Source organism: Indicator indicator, chromosome 12, assembly GCF_027791375.1.
Source record: "Indicator indicator isolate 239-I01 chromosome 12, UM_Iind_1.1, whole genome shotgun sequence".
NCBI classification, from domain to species: domain Eukaryota; kingdom Metazoa; phylum Chordata; class Aves; order Piciformes; family Indicatoridae; genus Indicator; species Indicator indicator.
In genome coordinates, this window is record NC_072021.1 from 24,330,660 (window position 1) to 24,350,441 (window position 19,782).

The window sequence follows — 19,782 nt, forward strand, 5'->3', positions numbered from 1 at the left end:
TCCTTTAGGTGCCATGGTGACTGCTGGAGTGTCCTTTAGGTGCCATGGTAGCTGCTGGAGTGTCCTTTAGGTGCCATGGTAGCTGCTGGAGTGTCCTTTAGGTGCCATGGTGACAGCTGGAGTGTCCTTTAGGTGCCATGGTGACTGCTGGAGTGTCCTTTAGGTGCCATGGTAGCTGCTGGAGTGTCCTTTAGGTGCCATGGTGGCTGCTGGAGTGTCCTTTAGGTGCCAAGGTGGCTGCTGGAGGGTGCCCTGCTTGCTGGGGTGCCCCCTGGGGGTCAATTTGTCCTTCTGTGTCCCCTCCCCAGATCCTGCAGACGGGGCAGGAGATCATGGAGCTGGACACCAGTGGCTTTGCCACCCAGGGTCCCACGGTCTTCGCGGGCAACATCGGTGACAATCGCTACATTGTGCAGGTGTCCCCCCTGGGCATCCGCCTGCTGGAGGGGGGTGAGTGCTGCCTCCCCCTGCCCGACACCTGCCTGCTGGCTGGCCCCTGGCTGCTCTGGTGGCCTTCAGGGGGGTCCCCTTCGTACCCTCCACACCCTTTTGGAGCCCCAAACTCTTCTCCAAGGACATCGGGTGGGTGCTGGGTGTCCCCCGGGTGGCACCTGTGTGCTCGGGTGTCCTCTGAGTGGCCCCTGGGTGTCCCCTGGGTGGCACCTGTGTGCTCGGGTGTCCTCTGAGTGGCCCCTGGGTGTCCCCTGGGTGGCACCTGTGTGCTCGGGTGTCCTCTGAGTGGCCCCTGGGTGTCCCCTGGGTGGCACCTGTGTGCTCGGGTGTCCTCTTGAGTGGCCCCTGGGTGTCCCCCGGGTGGCACCTGTGTGCTCGGGTGTCCTCTGAGTGGCCCCTGGGTGTCCCCTGGGTGGCACCTGTGTGCTCGGGTGTCCTCTGAGTGGCCCCTGGGTGTCCCCTGGGTGGCACCTGTGTGCTCGGGTGTCCTCTGAGTGGCCCCTGGGTGTCCCCCCGGTGGCACCTTTGTGCTCGGGTGTCCTCTGAGTGGCCCCTGGGTGTCCCCTGGGTGGCACCTGTGTGCTCGGGTGTCCTCTGAGTGGCCCCTGGGTGTCCCCTGGGTGGCACCTGTGTGCTCGGGTGTCCTCTTGAGTGGCCCCTGGGTGTCCCCCGGGTGGCACCTGTGTGCTCAGGTGTCCTCTGAGTGGCCCCTGGGTGTCCCCCGGGTGGCACCTGTGTGCTCGGGTGTCCTCTGAGTGGCCCCTGGGTGTCCCCCGGGTGGCACCTGTGTGCTCAGGTGTCCTCTGAGTGGCCCCTGGGTGTCCCCGGGGTGGCACCTGTGTGCTCGGGTGTCCTCTGAGTGGCCCCTGGGTGTCCCCTGGGTGGCACCTGTGTGCTCGGGTGTCCTCTGAGTGGCCCCTGGGTGTCCCCGGGGTGGCACCTGTGTGCTCGGGTGTCCTCTGAGTGGCCCCTGGGTGTCCCCCCGGTGGCACCTGTGTGCTCGGGTGTCCTCTGAGTGGCCCCTGGGTGTCCCCGGGGTGGCACCTGTGCGCTTGGGTGTCCTCTGAGTGGCCCCTGGGTGGCACCTGGGTGCTGTGGTGGCTTCTAGAGTGTCTCCTGGGTGCCCTTTGCACCTTTTTGGTGGCCGAGATCCTCCTCCAAGGGCATTGGGTAGATATTGGGTGTCACCTGTGTGTCCCCTGATTGCTGTGGTAGCTTCTGGGGTGTCCCCTAGGTGCCCAACCTCCTCCTCCAAGGACACTGGGTGGGTATTGGGGTCCCTTTGGTGTCCTTCACACTCTTGAAGGATCCCAATCCCCTTGTCCAAGGACACTGGGTGGGTGCTGGCTGTCCTGTCCCTTTGGCATCTCCTGGGTGTCCTTCTGGGGTCTCGTGGCTGTCCCTCGGGCGTCCCTTGCCCGCAGCCCCTCAGCAGCGTGTCCTTGCTGCCCACAGTGAACCAGCTGCACTTCATCCCGGTGGACCTGGGCTCTCCCATCGTGCACTGCGCGGTGGCCGACCCCTACGTGGTCATCCTGAGCGCCGAGGGCCAGCTCACCATGTTTGTGCTGAAGAGTGACACCTATGGGGGCAGGACTCATCGGCTCAGCCTGCAGAAACCCCCCCTGCAGCACGTGAGGGCCGCAGCAGCACAGCCACCCCCGCCCCAAAACCCCCCGGGGGGCGCGGGGGGGACGGAAAAACCAACCCAAGGGGTGCTGGTGGCACTGCGGGGAACGAAAAACCGGTCAAAGGGGTGCTGGGGGGACTGAAAAACCAACCCGAGGGGTGCTGGTGGCACTGGGGGGAACGAAAAAACAGTCAAAGGAGTGCTGGGGGGACTGAAAAACCAACCCAAGGGGTGCTGGTGGCACTGGGGGGAACGAAAAAACAGTCAAAGGGGTGCTGGGAGGACTGAAAAACCAACCCGAGGGGTGCTGGTGGCACTGGGGGGAACGGAAAAACAGTCAAAGGGGTGCTGGGGGGACTGGTTGGAACAAAAACCCAACCAAAAGGGTGCTGGTGGGACCAAAAAACCAGTCAAAGGGGTGTTGTTGGCACTGGGTGGAACAAAAAACCAGTCAAAGGGGTGTTGGTGGCACTGGGGGGAGGAAAAAACCAGTCAAAGGGGTGTTGGTGGCACTGGGGGGAGCAAAAAGCCAATCAAAGTGGTTCTGCTGGCACTGGTGGGACCAAAAAGTCAATCAAAGGGGTGCTGGTGGCACTGGTGGGAACAAAAAGTCAATCAAAGGGGTGCTGGTGGCACTGGTGGGAACAAAAACTCAACCAAAAGGGTGCTGGTGGGACCGAAAAAAAACAGTCAAAGGGGTGTTGGTGGCACTGGTGGGAACAAAAAACCAATCAAAGGCATGCTGGTGGCACTAAAAAAACAATCAAAGGGGTGCTGGGGGTGCTGGTGGGACCATAAAAACAGTCAAAGGGATGTTGGTGGCACCAAAAAATCCCACAGAGGTCCTGGTGATGCCAAATCCACCTAAAATGGGTCTAGAGGTGACAAAATTCCACCCAAAAGGGTCCTGTGGTGACAAAGTGCTCCTCAGAGAGGTTCTGGCGTCACTAGAGGTGCCAAAAAGCCACACAAAGAGGTCCTGATGGTGACAGAACCCAACCAAAGGAGTACTGATGTCACCAGAGGTACCCAAAGTCCAACCAAAGAGGTCCTAGTGGTGTAAAAATGAGCTTCAGAGGGGTTCTGGTGTCACTGGTGGGGCCAAAAACCCAACCAAAGTGGGTCTGATGGTCCCCAAGCCAGTCCAAAGTGGGTTTATTGGTCCCCAAGCCAGTCCAAAGTGGGTCTGGTGGTCCCAAAGCCAGTCCAAAGTGGGTTTATTGGTCCCCAAGCCAGTCCAAAATGGGTTTATTGGTCCCCAAGCCAGTCCAAAGTGGGTCTGATGGTCCCCAAGCCAGTCCAAAGTGGGTCTGGTGGTCCCAAAACAGGTCTGGAGATTCCAAACCATCCCCAGCTGGTTCCCACTGATGCCCAAATCCCCTCCCCAGCCTGGTTCCTGCTGGTGCCAACCCCCTTCCTGAAGTCCCCCCCGCCTTCCCAGTTGCTCCCAGTTGATGCCAGTTTGCCCTGCAGCCCTCCAAGGTGATTGCCCTGTGCCTGTACCGGGACCTGAGTGGCCTCTTCACCACGGAGAGCCGCGCCAGCACCCCCCGCGAGCAGCCCCCGCGCACCCCCACCCAGCAGGAGACCCTCATCCAGGACATTGGGTACTGCCAGCACGGGGGGCAGCCTGGGGGCAGCCTGGGGGCTGGGGGTGGGCTTCTGGGGTGTCCCCTGGGCTGCTCTCCACATCCCTTTGGTGGGCAAACCCCTTCTCTAAGGGCATCGGGTGGGTGCTGGGGGGTACTGGGAGGCAACTGGGTGGCAACTTGGGTGCTGTGGTGGCTTCTGGGGTGTCCCCTGGGTGCCCTTCGCACCCTTTGTGGAACCCACACCTCTTCTCTAGGCCATCAGTTCAGTGCTGGGTGCCACTTGGGTGTCCCTTGGGCATCACCTCAGTGTCCCTTGGGCGTCCCCTGGGTGCTGTGGTGGCTTCTCTGGTGTCCCCTGGGTGCCCTTTGCACCCTTTGTGGAACCCACACCCCTTCTTTAGGCCGTCAGGTGGGTGCTGGCTGTCACCTGGGTGCCACCTGGGTGTCCCATGGGTGTCACCTGGGTGCTGAGCTGGCTCTTAGGTGTCCCCTGGGTGCCCTTCGCACCCTTTGTGGCACCCAGCCCCCTTCCCTAGGCTATCAGCAGTGGGTTGTGGGTGCCAGCAGGTCATCCCCCGGTGCCACGCTGGTGCCATAGTGGAGCCCTGAGGGCGCGGTGCTGGTGGCCCGGGGGTGGCAGCGGGTGGCAGCAGTGTCCCTGTGGCTGGCAGGGAGTCCGTGGATGATGAGGAGGAGATGCTCTATGGGGACTCTGCCCCCGCGCTGCGCAGCCCTGCCAAGGAGGAGCCCCCGCGGCGTGCCGGCGGCCAGGGGGGGCCGGGGGACCCCCACCAGTACAGACCAGAGCCCAGCCACTGGTGTGTGCTGGTGCGGGAGAACGGCGCCATGGAGGTGAGGCAGGGTCAGGACCCTTCACCGCACACCCTCCTTCCCACCCCTCCCTGGCCCCTCCTTGTCCCCTTCCCTGGCCCTCTCCTGGCCCCCTCGGCCCCTTCCCCTCCCTTTTCTCTCCCCCACCTGTCCCTTTCCCTGTCCTTCTCCTTGTCCCCATGTCCCCAACCCATCCCCATCTCCCTGACCTTCTCGTGTCCCCAACCTATCCCTTTCCTCTACCTGTTCCTTCCTGTCCCCTGCCCTGTCTCCCTTCATCCCTCTTGTGTCCCCATGTCCCCAACTCATTCCTGTGTCCTCAACCCGTCCCCATGTCCCCAACCCATGTTCCTCTGTCCCCAACCTGTCCTCTTTCTCTACCTGTTCCTTTCTGTCTCCTTCCATGTCTCTCCTTTGTCCCTGTGTCCCCAACCCATGCCCCCAACCTGCCCATTGTCCCTATGCTGGCAACCTGTCCCTTTGTCCCCATGGCCCCAGCCCATCCTCACATCCCCAACCCATCCCCATGTGCCCAACCTCTCTTTGTGTCCCCAGTCTGCCCCTTGTCCCCATGGCCCCTCCCTGTGTCCCTGTGTCCCCAGCCTGCCTCCTGGTCCCTGTGTCCCCAGCCTGCCCTCATGTCTCCAACCTGTCCCTGTGTCCCCATGCCCCCAGCCTGCCCTCGTGTCTCCAGCCTGTCCTTGTGTCCCCGTGCCCCCAGCCTGTCCCTGTGTCCCCGTGCCCCCAGCCTGCCCTCATGTCTCCAACCTGTCCCTGTGTCCCCATGCCCCCAGCCTGCCCCCTGGTCCCCGTGTCCCCAGCCTGCCCTCATGTCTCCAGCCTGTCCCCTGGTCCCTGTGCCCCCTGCTTGCCCCCATGTCTCCAACCTGTCCCTGTGCCCCCAGCCTGCCCCCTGGTCCCCATGCCCCCAGCCTGTCCCCATGTCTCCAACCTGTCCCTGTGCCCCCAGCCTGCCCCCTGGTCCCCATGCCCCCAGCCTGTCCCCATGTCTCCAACCTGTCCCTGTGTCCCCGTGCCCCTAGCCTGGTCCCTGTGTCCCCAGCCTGCCCTCATGTCTCCAACCTGTCCCCGTGCCCCGAGCCTGCCCCCTGGTCCCCGTGCCCCCAGCCTGTCCCCCGTGCCCACATGCCCTGGCTTTGGGCAGATCCTGCAGCTGCCGAGCTGGCGCAGAGTGTTCCTGGTGAAGCACTTCGCGGGCGGGCAGCGAGTGCTGGTGGACAGCTTCGGGCACCCCGCGGGCGGCGCCGAGCAGCGCAAGGAGGAGCCTGGCCGGCAGGGGGCGCTGCCGCTCGTCCGGGAGCTGCTGCTCGTGGGGCTGGGCAACCGCCAGAGCCGACCCTACCTGCTGGTGAGCCTCTAGGGGGCGCTGGGAGGGCACTGGTGGCACTGGGCAACCGCCAGAGCCGACCCTACCTGCTGGTGAGCCACTGGGGGGCACTGGGAGGGCCCTGGTTTGCTACTGGGAGGGCACTGGTGGCACTGGGTGACTGGCAGAGCCAGCCCTACCTGCTGGTGAGCCACCGGGAGCAGATACTGGGAGGGCACTGGTTTGGTACTGGGAGGGTACTGAAGGTGCTAGGGGGGTACTGAAGGAGTCTGAGGGAGCTTCTGGGGGGGTGCTGTTGGTCAAGGAAATCTGACTGGTGGGACTGGGAAACCACCAAAACTGCCTGTGACTTACTGGTGAGGGGGATTGGGGGTTACTGGTTTGGTACTGGTGGGTGCTGGGCGGTGTCAGGGGGTGCTGGAGAGGTGCTCTTAGCCAGGGAGCTCTTACTGGTGGTACTGGGAAACCATCAGAACTTCCTGTACTTAACTGGTGAGGAGGACTGCCAGGTCTGGGGCTTACTGGTGGCTTACTGGGAGGCTACTGGGCAGGTACTGGGCCGTACTGGAGCCCATCCTGCGCTTCCTGGGACAGGTCCATGTGGACCAGGAGCTGCTGATCTATGAGGCCTTCGCCCACGACTCCCAGCTGGGGCAGAGCAACCTGAAGGTTCGCTTCAAGAAGGTGGGTACTGGGCCTTACTGGTGGGTACTGGGAGGTGCTGCTGGGCACTGGGAGGGCACTGGAGGTCTCGGGGGGGTTGGAGGGGTCTGAGGTGGACTCTGGGGGTGCTTGGGAGGTGCTGCTGGGCACTGGGAGGGCTTACTGGTGGCACTGGGGATCCACCAAAGCCATCTGTACTTAACTGGTTCAGTCCTGGGTGTCACTGGTGTGGCACTGGCAGTTACTGGTGCATACTGGGAGGTGTCAGGGGGGTCCTGGAGGCCCCAGGCCCCCCTCAATTCCCTGTCCCCCCCACCCCCCAGGTGCCTCACAACATCAACTTCCGGGAGAAAAAACCCAAACCCTCCAAGAAGAAGCCGGAGCCTGGGGGGGCTGCAGCTGGGGGGGGAGCGACTGGGGGGACTGGGGGGACTGGGGGGGGGACTGGGGGGGCAGCTGCAGGTTCTGGGGGGGGCTCAGAAGAATCAGGGGGACCCCGAGGACGAGTGGCTCGGTTCCGGCCCTTCCAGGACATCTACGGCTACTCAGGGGTGAGCTGGGGGGCTCTGGGACCCCCAGAACTGACCTGGGACCCCCCTGATACCCCCCAAACCACCCTGGGACCCCCTGATACCCCCAAAACCATCCTGGGACCTCCTGATACCCCCAAAACCACCCTGGGACCTCCTGATACCCCCAAAACCATCCTGGGACCCCCTGATACCCCCAAACCACCCTGGGACCCCCTGATACCCCCAAAACCATCCTGGGACCTCCTGATACCCCCAAAACCACCCTGGGACCCCCTGATACCCCCCAAACCACCCTGGGACCCCCCTGATACACCCAAAACCACCCTGGGACCTCCTGATACCCCCCAAACCACCCTGGGACCCCCTGATACCCCCAAAACCATCCTGGGACCCCCTGATACCCCCCAAAACCACCCTGGGACCCCCTGATACCCCCCAAACCACCCTGGGACCCCCCTGATACCCCCAAAACCACCCTGGGACCCCCTGATACCCCCAAAACCACCCTGGGACCTCCTGATACCCCAGACCCTGTGGGACCTCCCCAGGCTCCCCCCTAAACTCCTTCTGAACCCCTGAGACACCCCACAACCTGAGACCCTCCAAGACTTTAGGACCCTCCCACCCCTCAGGGACACCCTCAAGACCCCCCCCAACCCCTCCTGGGACCCCCCCAAATCCCCTCAAAACCTTCCTGAAGCACCCCCCCCAAAAAACACCCCTGAGAACCCTTCAGGAACCCCAACACCTCCTGGGATGCTTCAAGCCCCCCCAAAACTACCCTGAGTCCCCCCAAAAACCCTTTAGACCCCTCAAACTGGGCTACTGGGACCCCCCCCAAACCTGCTGCAACCCCATCAGGAGCCCCCCCCCAAATGTCTTGAGCCCCCCCCCAACCCCCAACCACTCAAGAACCCCCAGAGCTTCCCCAAACCCCTCCGAGCTCCCTCAAAACCCCTTTTAGGCACCCCAAACCCCCTTCAGATCCCCTCTGGAACCCCCCAACACCCCCAGACTGGGCTACTGGGATCCCCCAAACTGCCTGGCACCCCTTTAGGACCCTGAAAATCTCCTTGTGACCCCCCCAAACCCTTCCCAACCACTCAAGAACCCTCCAAAACCCCTCAGAGCTTTCCCAATCCCCCCCATGCCCCATTGAGCCACTCCAAAACCCCTTCAAACCCCCTCTGGAACCTCCTAACCCCCCAAAACTGGGTTACTGGGATGCCCCAACCCCCCGGGGACCCCACCCAAACCCTTGGGACCCCACCCAAACCCTCAAGAAGCCCCCCAAAACCTCCTCAGAGCTCCTCTGAACCCCTCAGAGCTCCCCCAAAACCCCTTCAAACTTTTAGCCACCCCGAAACCCCTTCAACTCCCCTCTGGACACCCCCCTCACCCCCTTAAACAGGGCTACTGGGACCCCCCCAAACTGCCTGGCACCCTTTCAGGACCCCTAAGATCTCCTTGTGACCCCCCCAGACCCTTCCCAACCATTCAAGAACCCCCCAATACCCACTCAGACCTCCCCTGAACCCCTCAGAGCAGCTCCTAACCCCCTTTTAGGCACCCCAAAACCCCTTCAAACCCCCTCTGGGACCCCCCCAGACTGTGCTACTGGGAGCATACTGGGCCCTGACTGGTTTGCCCTTGCCCAGGTGTTCATCTGTGGGCCCTCCCCCCACTGGCTGCTGGTGACAGGCCGGGGGGCCCTGCGCCTGCACCCCATGAGCATCGATGGCCCTGTCGAGTCCTTCGCCCCCTTCCACAACGTCAACTGCCCCAAGGGCTTCCTCTACTTCAACAGGCAGGTGGGTCTGGGGGGGCCCAAGGGTTTTGGGGGGGGTCCCTGGGCTTTTTGGGGGTCCAAGCAGCTCGGTTTGTGGGAGCCAAAAGGGGTTTTGAGGTGGTTCGGGGGGAGGTTGAGTTCCAAGAGGTTTTGGGGGTGCCATGGGGATTTTGGGGTGGGGGTCTCAGGGTGGTTAGAGGGGCTCTAGGGGGGTCCTGAAGGGGTCCCTTTTGAGCCTGGGGGTTCCCGGGTGGGAGTGTCCCAGGTTAATTTTTGGGGGCATCCCAGGAGGATTTCAGGGCTCCCAAGTGGCTTTTGGGGCATCTCAGGAGGGTTTGAGAAGCTCCGAAGGACTTTCAGCGGCTCTCGAAGTTCTTCGGGGGGCTCCCAGGAGCTTTGGGGTTTTGGAGGGGTGTCTGGGGGAGTCCCTTTTGAATCTGGGAGTGCCCTGTTTAATTTTGGGGGTGGGGTCCCCTCAGGGGGAGCTGCGGATCAGCGTCCTCCCTGCCTACCTGTCCTACGACGCCCCTTGGCCGGTGCGCAAGATCCCCCTGCGCTGCACCACTCACTACGTCGCCTACCACGTGGAGTCCAAGGTGGAGTGGAAGGGAAGGGAATGGAATGGAATGGAATGGAATGGAATGGAATGGAATGGAATGGAATGGAATAGAATGGAATGGAATGGAATAGAATGGAATGGAATGGAATGGAATGGAATGGAATGGAACGGAATGGAACGGAATGGAACGGAATGGAATAGAATAGAATGGAATGGAATGGAATGGAATGGAATGGAATGGAAGGGAATGGAAGGGAATGGAATGGAATGGAATGGAATAGAATGGAATGGAATGGAATGGAATGGAATGGAATAGAATGGAATGGAATGGAATGGAATGGAATGGAATGGAATAGAATAGAATAGAATAGAATGGAATGGAATGGAATGGAATGGAATGGAATGGAATGGAATGGAATGGAATGGAATGGAATGGAATAGAATAGATTAGAATGGAATGGAATGGAATAGAATGGAATAGAATAGAATGGAATAGAATAGAATGGAATAGAATAGAATAGAATGGAATGGAATGGAATGGAATAGAATGGAATGGAATGGAATGGAATGGAATGGAATGGAATGGAATAGAATAGAATAGAATGGAATAGAATGGAATAGAATGGAATGGAATAGAATAGAATGGAATAGAATAGATTAGAATGGAATGGAATGGAATAGAATGGAATAGAATAGAATGGAATAGAATGGAATAGAATAGAATGAATGGAATGGAATGGAATAGAATGATGGAATGGAATGAATGGAATGGAATAGAATGGAATGGAATGGATGAATAGAATGGAATAGAATAGATTAGAATGGAATGGAATGGAATAGAATGGAATAGAATAGAATGGAATGGAATAGAATGGAATAGAATAGAATAGAATGGAATGGAATGGAATAGAATGGAATAGAATAGAATCAAGAAGGCTGGAAGAGACCTCAGAGATCATCGAGTCCAACGTGTCACCCTAAGCCTCATGACTATCTAAACCATGGCACCAAGTGCCACGTCCAATCCCCTCTTGAACACCTCCAGGGATGGTGACTCCACCACCTCCCTGGGCAGCCCATTCCAATGGCCAACCACTCTCTCTGTGAAGAACTTTCTCCTCACCTCCAGCCTAAACCTCCCCTGGCACAGCTTGAGACTGTGTCCTCTTGTTCTGCTGCTGGTTGCCTGGGAGAAGAGACCAACCCCCTCCTGGCTACAACCTCCCTTCAGGTAGTTGTAGACAGCAATGAGGTCACCCCTGAGCCTCCTCTTCTCCAGGCTAAACAGTCCCAGCTCCCTCAGCCTCTCCTCATAGGGCTTGTGCTCAAGGCCTCTCCCCAGCCTCGTTGCCCTTCTCTGGACATGCTCCAGCAATTCAACATCTTTCCTAAACTGAGGGGCCCAGAACTGGACACAGGACTCAAGGTGTGGCCTAACCAGTGCTGTGTACAGGGGTACAATGACCTCCCTGCTCCTGCTGGCCACACTATGCCTGATGCAGGCCAGGATGCCATTGGCTCTCTTGGCCACCTGGGCACACTGCTGGCTCATGTTCAGCTGCTGTCAACCAGTACCCCCAGGTCCCTTTCCACCTGGCTGCTCTCCAGCCACTCTGACCCCAGCCTGTAGCTCTGCATGGGGTTGTTGTGACCAAAGTGCAGCACCACTGGCAGCGGCTGGCAGCCCCTGGAAGGGCCTTTAGGCTGTGCCCCCCGGGGTGACCCGGCTGTCCCCTCCTCTCGAAGGTGTACGCCGTGGCCACCAGCAGCACCAACCCCTGCACCCGCATCCCGCGCATGACCGGCGAGGAGAAGGAGTTCGAGAGCATCGACCGGGGTCAGGCCGCTGGCAGGGTGCTGCCGGCACCGGCCACAGGGGGCGCCAGAGGGCACCGAGGGGCCCCGCCTGCTGCCCCCGCAGCCTGCCGTCAGCCCCGGCCACCCCCCGGATCTGCGTCCCCTCTGCGTCCTCTTTGTGCTCTCCCTGCCGCTTCTGTGTCCCCTTTTCTGTTTCCCCTTCCCTCTCCCCTTCCCTCTCCCCTTCCCTCTCCCCTTCCCTCTCCCCTTCCCTCTCCCCTCTCCCCTTCCCTCCCTCCCTCTCCCCTCTCCCCTTCCCTCTCCCCTTCCCTCTCCCCTTCCCTCTCCCCTTCCCTCTCCCCTTCCCTCCCCTCTTCCCTCCCCCCTTCCCTCCCCCCCCCTCTTAGTTCCACTCTTTGTCCCCTCCTAATCCCTACTTTGAGTCCTGTGTCCCCAGCTGTCCCTTAACTCTCTCCAAGGGTCCCCTCAGACCACCCCTGGACCCTTTGAGCCCTATTTGCCTCCAAGCTCTTTGTCCCCTCCTCCTCCCTTCTTTGTCCCCTCCTAATCACCACTTTGAGCCCTGTGTCCCCAAGGGTCCCCTCAGACCACCCCCAGACCCTTCTTTGAGCCCTGCCTTCCCCCAAGCTCTTTGTCCCCTCCTTATCCCCACTTTGAGTCCTGGGTCCCCTCCGACCACCCCCAGACCTCTTTTTGAGACACAAGTCCCCTGTGTGTCCCCTGACCAAGGCCAATGTCCCCCTCACCTCTCCTGCCATATCCCCTCCCTGTCTGTTCCCTGTCCCCTGACCAAGGCCAATGTCCCCCTTGCCCCTCCTGCCATATCCCCTCCCTGTCCCCTGTCCCACCCCAAGGCCAATGTCCCCCTCAACCCCCCCACACCCTTTCCCTGTCCCCTGCTGTCCCCCCCTCACCCCCTTTGTCCCTGTCCCCCCCAGATGACCGCTACGTCGCCCCGCAGCAGGAGGCCTTCTCCATCCAGCTCATCTCCCCGGTCAGCTGGGAGACCATCCCCAACACCAGGTGAAAGCTCCTGCAGATGCCACCAAACCCCAGCTGATTGTCCCCAGACTGATGGGGGGAGGGGTCCTGTCCCTGCTGACACCCCCCCTCACTGTGCCCCCCTGTGCCTGGTGCCCCCCAGGATCGATCTGGAGGAGTGGGAGCATGTCACCTGCATGAAGACCGTGTCCCTCAAGAGCGAGGAGACCGTCTCGGGCCTCAAGGGCTACGTGGCCGTGGGGACCTGCCTGATGCAGGGCGAGGAGGTCACCTGCAGAGGCAGGGTCAGTCCTGGGGGTGGGGGAAAGGGCTTCTGGGAGGGATTTGAGGGGACTTGGGTTCCAGAAAAAGATCTTGGAGGCGCTCAAGGGATGTCAGGTGGGTTCCAGGGGGTGTTGAAGGAGATCAGTGGAGGTTTGAGGGACATCGAGAAAGGTTTGGGAGGGTGTTGAGGATCTTCGGGGGGGGGGTTCCAAAGGGGGTTTGGAGGGGTTTGAGAAGTCTTTGGCTCCAGACAAAGGTCTTGGAGGCACTCAAGGGATCTCGGGTGGGTTCCAGGGGGTGTTGAAGGAGATCAGTGGAGGTTTGAGGGACATGAAGAAGGTCTCGAGTTGGTCTCAAGGGGATTTTGGGTGTCTTGGGGGGGGTCTCAAGGGGGCATTGGGGGACATCCAAAAGTCTTGGGATTCACCAAGGGATCTTGGAGGCTACCCAAAGATCTGAAGGACCCTCAAGGCTCTTAAAGGCCACTCAAGGCTCTTGGGGTCCACCAAAGACTGTTGGGTCTACCAAGGGGTCTTGAGGCCACCCAAAGTTCTCGGCGTCCACCAAGGGATCTTGAGGGCACCTAAAGGCTCTTGGAGCCATCTAAAGGTCTTGAGATCCACCTGGGGGTGACTTGAAGGATGCCATGTGTCCCACCCCAGATCCTGATCATGGACATCATCGAGGTGGTGCCAGAGCCTGGGCAGCCTCTGACCAAGAACAAGTTCAAAGTGCTCTATGAGAAGGAGCAGAAGGGGCCAGTGACAGCCCTGTGCCACTGCAACGGCTACCTGGTGTCTGCCATCGGCCAGAAGGTGCCACCAGGGGCTTGGGGACAGCCTGCCAGGGCGTCAGGGGACACCAAAGGGTGACCTCGGGGGGTTGAAGGGCCACCAGATGGTATCCTCAAGGGGTTGAAGGACCATCAAGGGGCTGGGAACCCACCAAGTGATGTCTCCATGGGGGTTGAGGTGCCACTGAGGGCTGCAGGACCTCAATGAGGGCTTGGGGACAACCTGGGAAGGGGCCAAAGGCCACCACAAGGTGTCCTCAAAGGGTTGAGGAGCCACCAAGAGGTGTCCCATGGGGGTTAAGGGGTCACCAACAGCTTGGGGACAACCTGGGAGGGGGTCAAGGGACATCAAAGGGTGTCCTCAAGGGGGTGAGGGGCCACCCAGGGGTTCAAAGAACCCCACCAATGGCTTGGGGGACAGTCCAGGAGATGATGAGTGAGCTTGGAGGTCTTGTAGACCCCACCAAAGGTTGGTTCCAAGTGACCTGAGCATCCACCAAGGCCTTGGGGATCCACCGAGGTCTTGAGGGTCCAAGTGCTTGGGGATCCAAGAAGGTCCTGAGGAGCCACCGAGATCTTGGGGACCTCTGTGGGGCTCAGGATGTCATCTGTGCCCCTTTCTTTGTCCCCTCGAGATCTTCTTGTGGAGCTTGAAGGACAACGAGCTGACGGGCATGGCCTTCATCGACACCCAGCTCTACATCCACCAGATGATCAGCGTCAAGAACTTCATCCTGGCTGCCGACGTCATGAAGAGCATCTCCCTGCTGCGCTACCAGGAGGAGAGCAAGACCTTGTCCCTCGTCAGCAGGGTGAGGAGGCCACCAAGGGCCACCGCCGCGCCGCTGCCGGCCGCGGGGGCTCAACCTCTCCCTGGGCTTCTTCTCTCCGCCCCCTGTAGGACGCCAAGCCCTTGGAGGTCTACAGCGTGGACTTCATGGTGGACAGCACCCAGCTGGGCTTTCTGGGTGAGGTCATCAAGGGCTTGGTGGGTCTTGGGAAGCTTGGTGGGGCCAGGGGGGCTTGGTGGGTTCTTGAGGGAGTTGGTGGCATCATGAGGGGCTTGGTGAGGTCATGGTGGAGTCATGAGGGGCTTGGTGAGGTCAAAGGGGGCTTGGTGAGGTCATGGTGGGATCATGAGGGCTTGGTGAGATCAAGGGGCTTGGTGAGGTCATGGTGGGATCATGGGGAGCTTGGTGAGGTCAAAGGGGGCTTGGTGAGGTCATGGTGGGATCATGAGCTGGAGTCTGGTTGGTCATGAGGCTTGTGAGATCAAAGGGGGCCTGGTGAGGTCATGGTGGGATCATGAGGAGCTTGGTGAGGTCAAAGGGGGCTTGGTGAGGTCATGGTGGGATCATGAGGAGCTTGGTGAGGTCAAAGGGGGCTTGGTGAGGTCATGGTGGGATCATGAGGAGCTTGGTGAGGTCAAAGGGGGCTTGGTGAGGTCATGGTGGGATCATGAGGAGCTTGGTGAGGTCAAAGGGGGCTTGGTGAGGTCATGGTGGGATCATGAGGAGCTTGGTGAGGTCAAAGGGGGCTTGGTGAGGTCATGGTGGGATCATGAGGAGCTTGGTGAGGTCAAAGGGGGCCTGGTGAGGTCATGGTGGGATCATGAGGAGCTTGGTGAGGTCAAAGGGGGCTTGGTGAGGTCATGGTGGGATCATGAGGAGCTTGGTGAGGTCAAAGGGGGCCTGGTGAGGTCATGGTGGGATCATGAGGAGCTTGGTGAGGTCAAAGGGGGCCTGGTGAGGTCATGGTGGGATCATGGGGAGCTTGGTGAGGTCAAAGGGGGCTTGGTGAGGTCATGGTGGGATCATGAGGAGCTTGGTGAGGTCAAAGGGGGCTTGGTGAGGTCATGGTGGGATCATGGGGAGCTTGGTGAGGTCAAAGGGGGCTTGGTGAGGTCATGGTGGGATCATGAGGAGCTTGGTGAGGTCATGGTGGGATCATGGGGAGCTTGGTGAGGTCATGGTGGGATCATGAGGAGCTTGGTGGGGGCCATGGAGCTCTTGGTGGGAGGTTGGGCTCCTGGCCATGGGGTTTGGTGCTCCCAAGGCCACCGAAGCTCTTGCCCATGGCTGGCACCAGGGTGGGACAGGGATGGCTCTGTCCTGCCCAGGCCTGGTGGCCCTGCTGGGAATTGGTCTATACTGGTCTGTACTGGTGTCACTGGTCTATACTGGTGTGCACTGGTGTGTACTGGTGTGTACTGGTGTCACTGGTCTATACTGGTGTGTACTGGTGTGTACTGGTGTGTACTGGTGTCACTGGTCTATACTGGTGTGTACTGGTGTGTACTGGTGTCACTGGTCTATACTGGTATGCACTGGTGTGCACTGGTGTGTACTGGTGTGCACTGGTGTCACTGGTCTATACTGGTGTGCACTGGTGTCACTGGTGTCACTGGTGTGTACTGGTGTCACTGGTCTATACTGGTGTGTACTGGTGTCACTGGTGTGTACTGGTGTCACTGGTCTATACTGGTGTGCACTGGTGTCACTGGTGTCACTGGTCTATACTGGTGTGTACTGGTGTCACTGGTGTCACTGGTCTATACTGGTGTGCACTGGTGTGTACTGGTGTGTACTGGTGTCACTGGTCTATACTGGTGTGCACTGGTGTGCACTGGTGTCACTGGTGTGTACTGGTGTCACTGGTCTATACTGGTGTGTACTGGTGTCACTGGTGTGTACTGGTGTCACTGGTCTATACTGGTGTGTACTGGTGTCACTGGTCTATACTGGTGTGCACTGGTGTGCACTGGTGTGTACTGGTGTCACTGGTGTGTACTGGTGTGTACTGGTGTGCACTGGTGTCACTGGTCTATACTGGTGTGTACTGGTGTCACTGGTGTGTACTGGTGTCACTGGTCTATACTGGTGTGTACTGGTGTCACTGGTGTCACTGGTCTATACTGGTGTGTACTGGTGTCACTGGTGTCACTGGTCTATACTGGTGTCACTGGTGTCACTGGTGTCACTGGTCTATACTGGTGTGTACTGGTGTCACTGGTGTCACTGGTCTATACTGGTGTCACTGGTGTCACTGGTGTCACTGGTCTATACTGGTGTGTACTGGTGTCACTGGTGTCAGTGGTCTATACTGGTGTGCACTGGTGTGTACTGGTGTGTACTGGTGTCACTGGTCTATACTGGTGTCACTGGTGTCACTGGTCTATACTGGTGTGCACTGGTGTCACTGGTGTCACTGGTGTCACTGGTCTATACTGGTGTGCACTGGTGTCACTGGTGTCACTGGTGTCACTGGTCTATACTGGTGTGTACTGGTGTCACTGGTCTATACTGGTGTGCACTGGTGTCACTGGTGTCACTGGTCTATACTGGTGTGCACTGGTGTCACTGGTGTGTACTGGTGTCACTGGTCTATACTGGTGTGCACTCGTGTCACTGGTGTCACTGGTCTATACTGGTGTGTACTGGTGTCACTGGTGTCACTGGTGTGTACTGGTGTCACTGGTCTATACTGGTGTCACTGGTGTCACTGGTCTATACTGGTGTGCACTGGTGTCACTGGTGTCACTGGTCTATACTGGTGTGCACTGGTGTCACTGGTGTGTACTGGTGTCACTGGTCTATACTGGTGTGCACTGGTGTCACTGGTCTATACTGGTGTCACTGGTGTCACTGGTGTCACTGGTGTCACTGGTCTATACTGGTGTGCACTGGTGTCACTGGTCTATACTGGTGTCACTGGTGTCACTGGTCTATACTGGTGTGTACTGGTGTCACTGGTGTCACTGGTGTCACTGGTCTATACTGGTGTGCACTGGTGTGTACTGGTGTCACTGGTGTCACTGGTGTCACTGGTCTATACTGGTGTCACTGGTGTCACTGGTGTCACTGGTCTATACTGGTGTGTACTGGTGTCACTGGTCTATACTGGTGTGCACTGGTGTCACTGGTGTCACTGGTCTATACTGGTGTGCACTGGTGTCACTGGTCTATACTGGTGTGTACTGGTGTCACTGGTGTCACTGGTCTATACTGGTGTGTACTGGTGTCACTGGTCTATACTGGTGTCACTGGTGTCACTGGTGTCACTGGTCTATACTGGTGTGCACTGGTGTCACTGGTGTCACTGGTGTCACTGGTCTATACTGGTGTGCACTGGTGTCACTGGTGTCACTGGTGTCACTGGTCTATACTGGTGTGCACTGGTGTCACTGGTGTCACTGGTGTCACTGGTCTATACTGGTGTGCACTGGTGTCACTGGTGTCACTGGTGTGTTCTCTCCCCGCAGTGTCAGACCGGGACAGGAACCTGCTGGTCTACATGTACCTGCCTGAGGGTGAGTGCTGGGCACTGTGGTGCCAACTGCTGCCAGCTGGCTGCCACCGGGTGCTGGCTGCGGGCTGGGTCCCGTAGGATGCTGCTGGGTGCCACTGGGTACCACAGGATGCTGTGTGGGTGCCATTGGGTGCCAGCTGAGTACCATAGGGTGCTGTTGGGTGCCACTGGGTACCACAGGATGCTGTGTGGGTGCCATTGGGTGCCAGCTGAGTACCATAGGATGCTGTTGGGTGCCACTGGGTACCACAGGATGCTGTGTGGGTGCCATTGGGTGCCAGCTGAGTACCATAGGGTGCTGTTGGGTGCCACTGGGTACCACAGGATGCTGTGTGGGTGCCATTGGGTGCCAGCTGAGTACCATAGGATGCTGCTGGGTGCCACTGGGTACCACAGGATGCTGTGTGGGTGCCATTGGGTGCCAGCTGAGTACCATAGGGTGCTGCTGGGTGCCACTGGGTACCACAGGATGCTGTGTGGGTGCCCTTGGGTGCCAGCTGAGTACCATAGGGTGCTGCTGGGTGCCACTGGGTACAAGATGCTGTGTGGGTGCTGTCAGGTGCCAGCTGGGCACCATATGGTGCCATGCGGGTGCCGGGGGAGCCCCCATGGTGTGCTGACTGTGCCCCCCCGGGTGCCCCCAGCCAAGGAGAGCCTGGGGGGGCTGCGGCTGCTGCGCAGAGCAGACTTCCACCTGGGCTCTGCGGTGCTGAGCTTCTGGAGGACTCCCTGCCGGGGGGGCGCCGAGGGGCCCCGCAGGGTCAGCGCCTGGGACACCAAACACATCAGCTGGTTCGGTGAGGGGCACCCCAAAAATGAGGGCTTCTCAGGGCTGGGGGAGGTTCGTATCGTAGAGGGGAGAGAGGTCTGGCTTGGGGGTGAGGAGGGCACCCCAGAGTTTAAGAGGGTCTGGGCTGGGGGGAGGCACCCCAACATGTGAGGTGGCCTAGGGAGTCCTAAGGGTGATGGGGAGGGGGATCTGGGGGCTTGAGGAAATTCTGGAGGGGGCATCTGGGGATTTCAGGGGGGTCTGGGGGTGGGGGTGGGCATCAGTTCAAAATTTGCAGGGGTCCCAGAGGTGGAGGGAGTCAAATTTGGGGGGGAGGGGTGGGGAGGCATCTGGGACTTTCCAACCCTCATTCTACTCCCCCTGATCCTCTTTCCCCTCCTGCCCCCACCAATGGATTTTTGTGCCCCCCCACCCCGTCCCACAGCTACCCTGGATGGGGGCCTGGGGCTGCTGCTGCCGATGCCGGAGAAAACCTACCGCAGGCTGCTGATGCTGCAGAACGCCCTGGGCACCTCCCTGCCCCAGCTGGCAGGCCTCAACCCACGTGCCTTCAGGTGCCCCTGCCCCACTCCTGCCCCACAGCCACCCCTCAGCACCTCTCTGCCCATATCCTCCCTGGGTACCACCTCATAGCTCTGGGTCTCACCCCATTGCTCTGGCTCCTGCCCCATATCCATGGGTCCTCCCCCATAGCTGTTGGCTCCCACCCCATTTCTCTGGCTCCTGCCCCACACCCCTGGCTGCCACCCCACATCTCTGGGTCCCACCCCACACCTGTGGGTCCTGCCCCACCACCCTGGCTGCCAGCCCAGCCGTGTGGGTCCTGCTCCCCAGGCTGCTGCACGCGGAGCGCCGGACGCTGCAGAACGCGGTGAGGAACGTGCTGGACGGGGAGCTGCTGAGCAGGTTCCTCTACCTCAGCACCATGGAGCGGGGAGAGCTGGCCAAGAAGATTGGCACCACCCCCGACATCGTATGTGGGGCAGGGAAGTGTGGGGCAGGGAAGTGTGGGGCTGGGAAGTGTGGGGCAGGGAAGTGTGGGGCTGGGCTGAGGACACCTTGGGGTGAATGTCACAGAGTCGGCCAAGGAGGTTGGGATGGACTGGGGCATGGGAGGTGGGGCAGGGTTGTGTGGGGCTGGGATGTGCCCCAGAGATCCATGTGCAGACTCACTCTGCCCCACACCTCCTGCCCCACACATTCGCCCACACAGACCCTGACACCTTTTCTCCTCCCCAGATCCTGGAGGACCTGCTGGAGATCGACCGAGTGACAGCTCACTTCTGAGGGGGCCCCACAAGCGTCCCCCAACCCCCTTCCTGTGCCCCACAAATGCCCCCCAACCCCCTTCCTGTGCCCCACAAATGCCCCCCAACCCCCTTCCTGTGCCCCACAAGTTTATAAAGAAA

At 59.9% G+C, this 19,782-nt stretch overlaps 1 protein-coding gene across 1 annotated transcript in view; it reads left to right on the plus strand.

Annotated features, from left to right (window-relative positions):
* CPSF1 (cleavage and polyadenylation specific factor 1) overlaps positions 1–19,660 on the plus strand; it is a 32,870-nt gene extending 13,210 nt beyond the window's left edge. The window contains exons 18-38 of the mRNA XM_054385422.1: positions 309–450; positions 1,909–2,087; positions 3,557–3,690; positions 4,347–4,527; positions 5,672–5,875; positions 6,449–6,538; positions 6,841–6,900; positions 6,985–7,068; positions 8,709–8,861; positions 9,319–9,435; positions 11,145–11,235; positions 12,155–12,239; positions 12,361–12,502; positions 13,145–13,297; positions 13,911–14,087; positions 14,177–14,243; positions 17,537–17,584; positions 18,228–18,380; positions 18,798–18,927; positions 19,208–19,346; positions 19,613–19,660. Coding sequence (XP_054241397.1) covers positions 309–450; positions 1,909–2,087; positions 3,557–3,690; positions 4,347–4,527; positions 5,672–5,875; positions 6,449–6,538; positions 6,841–6,900; positions 6,985–7,068; positions 8,709–8,861; positions 9,319–9,435; positions 11,145–11,235; positions 12,155–12,239; positions 12,361–12,502; positions 13,145–13,297; positions 13,911–14,087; positions 14,177–14,243; positions 17,537–17,584; positions 18,228–18,380; positions 18,798–18,927; positions 19,208–19,346; positions 19,613–19,660 — 2,577 coding nt within the window. The remainder of the gene's footprint in view (positions 1–308; positions 451–1,908; positions 2,088–3,556; positions 3,691–4,346; positions 4,528–5,671; positions 5,876–6,448; positions 6,539–6,840; positions 6,901–6,984; positions 7,069–8,708; positions 8,862–9,318; positions 9,436–11,144; positions 11,236–12,154; positions 12,240–12,360; positions 12,503–13,144; positions 13,298–13,910; positions 14,088–14,176; positions 14,244–17,536; positions 17,585–18,227; positions 18,381–18,797; positions 18,928–19,207; positions 19,347–19,612) is intronic.
* The last annotated feature ends 122 nt before the right edge of the window (positions 19,661–19,782 follow it).